Raw genomic sequence first — 5923 nt, forward strand, 5'->3', positions numbered from 1 at the left:
CTCCTATCGAACATACTCTCCCCCTATTTAAGTAACCAGAAAAGCCAGGCCTTTGAGCCATGTTATCTCAGTGTTTGAAAGAGCATTTTATGCTCGAAATTTCCTCAGTCACTAGCTCAGATGTCTGCCCATCACTCACATTCCTCCAGCCATTTATAGTTTGCAAATGGCTTTCACATACTTGGAGTTCTATGCAATCAATATTTATTTTGTGTCTGGGAAGGAGAGAAGACTCTGACATTTTTCTTTCATTCTGCTAACATGAGAAATGAAGTCACTTACACAATGTATTTGGTGGTAGAACCTGACCTCAAAGGCAAATCTTCTGATGCTCTTTTCACTAGAGACAGACACTGACCGTATCTTTGGGGGGTGGGGGGAGGTAGGAGAAAGAATGACTAACAGAGTTGAAATACCCATATGCCTGGGAGAGGAAATCGACATTAGCACATAGGTGTCATATCTGATAGTAGATCTTTTTCTGGACCAGGGTGATTCTCAGGGATACTCAGACAATAGGAGGTGGGAGGTGACCTCACACTCCCTCCTTCTGAGGCCTGGCTGCTCATTGACAACTGGAGCTCTGGCTTCTCTCGGGGTGGAGGGTTGGGTGGAGAGCTGGGCAGAAAACCTGAACCAGCAGCAAAGGAACCTTCATCTTGTGTGTTAACGGCAGTGTGTCCTAATGAAGCTGTAACCTGAGGTTTGAGAGAGCATATTCACCTGAACTTGCTGTTCAAATGATACAACATAATACTCCCATGTACAGGTGGGAAGTGAATGAAGCATCAGGCATCTCAGCCTCCGCCTGAGGAATAATTACACAGCCAGCTACCATTTACTGAGTGCTTATAATGGGCCTATACTGTATTAAATTGCTTGCTGACAGTATCTTACAGCAGCTATTATTATCCTCTTTTACATTTACAGCTGCTGGCCTCAGAGAAATCAAATGTAAGACCACAGAACTGTTGCATGGCAACCACTGGGTTCCAAGGACAACAGAATTTGGACACTTAACTAGTCTACCATACTGCCAAAGTGTAAATATGGACAGTGTTAAAGGCCCGAGTGATATATGTTTAGTGCCCTAGGAGCATTATTGGGAAATTCCACTCACATAGTCCAATGGCTCCAGCATAGCTTAAAGAGGGTCTGAATCAAAATTAGTTGACTGGGTTCTGGTCTGAGTCAAGGAAATTATCAGAAGGTGAGACCATTCCATATGGAACGGTCTCCATAGACATATTGCTTTATTAGTGTTTCAAACTCTTACTTTTCCCCTGTCCCTTTAGGTGAAACTAGTCAAGGTGTGTTTGTTAAACGCAATACAGTCACCTCTACAACTGTGGTCAATTTCTCTCACTCTCTTTCTGCCTCTCGCACAAATGCACACCTCAACACACATATTGTTAAGGGACAACTTTCTGTTCTCTCTGACATATGTATGCCCTAGATGAAGATGGTTGGGTGCAAATCTGTTTCACTCAAAATTCATAAATAAACATAGTCATATATGCAAAACACAATGCACAAAGAGTCACACAAAAAACTGACAAACAGCATATAGCAGAAACACATGCAGATAGACACCCCAGGCAATCATAAATATTCAAATTACAAGACACAGAATCACACAAGCAATACCCAGACAATAGTTACATAACCGCTAAAACACACGCATTGCTCAAACGAGATTTCTGGCCTTGCCCGATCAATGCACATCCCAGGTAGAGATAGTCCATGTGTGAGTCTGTAACACACAATTGTAGAGATACACAGGACACACACACCTAGTCTCGCATTCACACACACACGTTTACAAGTGCAATTCAGGCCCATTTTGACCTATACTAGTCCTTGATAAGCTCAGATACCTTCTGCTCTGGGCTGTTACGCGAGTCCTGGCTTTCTGTCCAAAAGGCTCACAAACCAAAGAATAGTTAACTAGTCTACCATGCTGCCAAAGTGTAAATATGGACAGTGTTAAAGGCCTGAGTGATATATGTTTAGTGCCCTAGGAGCATTATTGGGAAATTCCACTCACATAGTCCAATGGCTCCCGCAGAGCTTAAAGAGGGTCTGAATCAAAATTAGTTGACTGGGTTCTGGTCTGAGTCAAGGAAATTATCAGAAGACATATTGCTTTATTAGTGTTTCAAACTCTTACTTTTCCCCTGTCCCTTTAGGTGAAACTGGTCAAGGTGTGTTTGTTAAACGCAATACAGTCACCTCTACAACTGTGGTCAATTTCTCTCACTCTCTTTCTGCCTCTCGCACAAATGCACACCTCAACACACATATTGTTAAGGGACAACTTTCTGTTCTCTCTGACATATGTATGCCCTAGATGAAGATGGTTGGGTGCAAATCTGTTTCACTCAAAATTCATAAATAAACATAGTCATATATGCAAAACACAATGCACAAAGAGTCACACAAAAAACTGACAAACAGCATATAGCAGAAACACATGCAGATAGACACCCCAGGCAATCATAAATATTCAAATTACAAGACACAGAATCACACAAGCAATACCCAGACAATAGTTACATAACCGCTAAAGCATATGCATGGCTCAAATGAGATTTCTGGCCTTGCCCGATCAATGCACATCCCAGGTAGAGATAGTCCATGTGTGAGTCTGTAACACACAATTGTAGAGATACACAGGACACACACACCTAGTCTCGCATTCACACACACACGTTTACAAGTGCAATTCAGGCCCATTTTGACCTATACTAGTCCTTGATAAGCTCAGATACCTTCTGCTCTGGGCTGTTACGCGAGTCCTGGCTTTCTGTCCAAAAGGCTCACAAACCAAAGAATAATATGCAGCCTCCGTTGCCTGAAGACCTTCACAGTCTTTCATGCCTGTTTAACAGCATGGAACAATGGGCAGGAGGATTTTATTTTGCAAATGGAAAGAAGACACAGGGAGAAAAAACATCCAGGATCCTTGACAAAGAAACAGTCTACATGGGCTAATTGAACAGTTTCCTGCTGGCCTCTTGAGGAGGAACCTGGGCAGGGGCCAGAGGAGCTGAGCCCCTGGAGTCCTGGGATGGTGTCTCTGATGTCGGTGATGCACTGAGCTCCTGTCTCTCTGATTTAGTGGTTCCAGGTGATTGGAAAAAAGGGGCCAAAGTCAGTCTGGGCCTCCAAAGTATACACAGCAATAGAGTAAGCCTGTCCCTATATCACAGAGCAAGGCTCATGGACCTCCTATGCAAGCCTCCCCTAAAGCTTGCCAATCTTCCTATTACCTGGAGAGGCTCTGTAGGGCATGGACTGTGCCTTGCTCGAAAGATAGAAAAACAGAACGGGTTAAGGGTCATGAAAATCAACCACAATGTATATTGAGAAGTTAAAATTGAAAAAAAAAGTAGAAAAACAGAAGAATGGACCCCATGAGGTCTTGACAAAGGCACTCCCGGAATTGAGTTCAGACTCTGCCGCTTACTCTGAGCCCCTGAACAATTTAATTTAGTTCTGAAACATCCAGAGTCTTTAAGTGTAAAGTAGAGATAAGAACAGTACCTTCCTCCTGAGGTTGTTCTGAGGATTCAGTAAGACAATGAGTGTTGGAGTTCTTTTCAAGTGCTTGGAACATGCCAATGCGCAAAAAATGTTAAGGTTTGTCACTAATTTTTTAATCTCGGGGCACTAAATAAGCACTGGGTAATTATTAAATAAATTTATTCATTCATTCATTCATTTGGTTTTCAAAAAAATTTTATTATTTTTATTAGCATATTCATTATTACAAATTTTGATTTTTATTTATGCCTTCTACCCAAACTATCACTTCCCAAACCCCCTCCCTCCCTCCCTCTCTCCCATCTCTAGTATCCTATCTAAAAGAGCCTAATAAACATGATTAGTGGTAATAAATACATAATTGCAGATAATATTTTTACTTTTTATAGCAGTGATATTGTAATCAATGAATATGTTTCTTTTCTCATCAACTTTATACATAATGGAAACTTCAGCTATTTATTTTTGGATCCAGTTCCCTTTGCAGTACCTGTTATTGACACTTCCTCCCTGTACCTTCCTTATTAATGGATTTTGAAGTCACTTTTCAAAAGTTCAATATGTTATAGCTTAAAGTCTCAAGACTACTCTGATGATTTTTTTTTTAAGTATGGAAACAGAAGAGAAATTGGGAAGATTTTAACTTAATATCCCTCTGCTAAGACACTACAAGGCTTATCTTTACGGACCAGACACAGCAGCAAATAATGACTTGGTTTGGGTGGCCTCTCTCCTAGATGATGAAAAGTGCCAAAGGAGCTCGCTTCCCTTCTATATCAAACTCTCTTCTCTGCTGTCAAGTTCTCTCACTTTACATGACAATACCATCCACTTTAAATGATTTGTAGGAATACAGCAATGCAGACAGACATCGATTGGCACATTCATCTACAGAAAGGATCTCATTTTCATCTACCTGCTATATATCCACATTTGTTTGTTTCTGCTTTTTTGGACGTCTGTCCATTCCCAGCAGAGAGAAGAGCAGCCTGAAGAGGGAGAACCAGAGCAGCGTGTCCCAGTTCCTCCTCCTGGGGCTCCCCATCTGGCCAGAGCAGCAGGGCGTGTTCTTCACCCTGTTCCTGGGCATGTACCTGACCACGGTGCTGGGGAACCTGCTCATCGTCCTGCTCATCAGGCTGGACTCTCGCCTCCACATCCCCATGTACTTCTTCCTCAGCCACCTGGCCCTCACTGATGTCTCCTTTTCATCTGTCACTGTCCCAAGGATGTTAATAAGCATGCAGAGTCAAAATCAATCCGTCCTCCATGCAGGGTGCATAACACAGATGTATTTTTTCATATTTTTCATTGATCTGGACAATTTCCTTCTCACTTCAATGGCTTATGACCGGTATACAGCCATCTGTCATCCCCTCCACTACACCACCATCATGAGACAGGGACAGTGTACCTTACTAGTAGCTGTGTCCTGCATCCTCTCTTGTACCAATGCGTTGTCTCACACCCTCCTCCTGGCTCAACTGTCCTTTTGTGCTGACAACACTATCCTCCATTTCTTCTGTGACCTTGCTGCCCTGCTCAAGCTCTCGTGCTCAGACACCTCCCTCAATGAGCTGGTCATTTTCACAGTGGGAGTAGCAGTTATTACTCTACCATTAATATGCCTCTTGATCTCTTATGGACGCATTGGGGCCACCATTCTGAAGGTTCCATCTACCAATGGGACCTGCAAAGCCTTATTCCACCTGTGGCTCTCACCTCTCTGTCATATCTCTTCATTATGGCACAATTATTGGGCTGTATTTTTTTCCCTCATCCAGAAACTCCAGTAACAAGAACATAATTGCCTCTGTGATGTACACAGTAGTCACCCCATTGCTAAACCCCTTTATTTATAGCCTAAGGAACAGAGACATGGAGGGGGCCCTGGAAAGACTCTTCAACAGGGCAACAGTGTCATCTCAATGACATTTGCTATTCTTTATAACAGACTCATATATTCACACATCTCCAAATGCTAGACCCCTCATCTTGGGCCCAGCATGGAATAAGTTCTCAGTAAATATTTGATTACTTGAATTGCATTCTTTTATACTTATTCTCTCTTTTCTTTGCAACTACTTAGTATCAGTTGTGAATTCTGGGCTGATATTATTGGTTATTGCTCTTGCCTATTACATTCAAAATTTAGTCTCATCTCTTATTTCCTGGAAATTTATTACTTTTTATATATTGTTGGAACATGTTGGCTAACAGGGATCCCATGGCATAGAAAGGTGGCAGAACTGGGAATTTGTAAAGTGTCTCTTTTCCTTTCCTGACTTCCCATTCAGTGCATTTATCAATTTTTTGTTGGTGGTGGTGATGACAGCAGGTCAGGCAGAGAAGCTGTACAGCACCCTCCATGCTCCAG

At 42.2% G+C, this 5923-nt stretch overlaps 2 protein-coding genes across 2 annotated transcripts in view; one reads left to right on the plus strand and one right to left on the minus strand.

Moving 5' to 3' along the window:
* The window catches only part of LOC103604725 (olfactory receptor 1J4-like), a 6596-nt gene extending 3718 nt beyond the window's left edge, over positions 1–2878 (minus strand). The window contains exon 1 of the mRNA XM_008589298.1: positions 2772–2878. Coding sequence (XP_008587520.1) covers positions 2772–2878 — 107 coding nt within the window. The remainder of the gene's footprint in view (positions 1–2771) is intronic.
* Positions 2879–3583: 705 nt separating this feature from the next.
* Positions 3584–5342, plus strand: LOC103604726 (olfactory receptor 1J4-like). Its single transcript, XM_008589299.1, has 2 exons — positions 3584–3642; positions 4520–5342. The coding sequence occupies exons 1-2, from the start codon at positions 3584–3586 to the stop codon at positions 5340–5342; spliced, it is 882 nt and encodes a 293-aa protein (XP_008587521.1).
* Positions 5343–5923: the final 581 nt, after the last annotated feature.

The sequence above is a fragment of the Galeopterus variegatus genome, unplaced genomic scaffold (assembly GCF_000696425.1).
Source record: "Galeopterus variegatus unplaced genomic scaffold, G_variegatus-3.0.2 Scaffold5363, whole genome shotgun sequence".
Lineage (NCBI taxonomy): Eukaryota > Metazoa > Chordata > Mammalia > Dermoptera > Cynocephalidae > Galeopterus > Galeopterus variegatus.

Coding starts and splice junctions, on each gene's coding strand:
- LOC103604726 (XM_008589299.1), top strand. CDS start 3,584: ATGAGTGTTGGAGTTCTTTTCAAGTGCTTGGAACATGCCAATGCGCAA. Junction 3,643..4,519: donor AATGCGCAAAAAATGTTAAG/GTTTGTCACTAA, acceptor GTCCATTCCCAG/CAGAGAGAAGAGCAGCCTGA.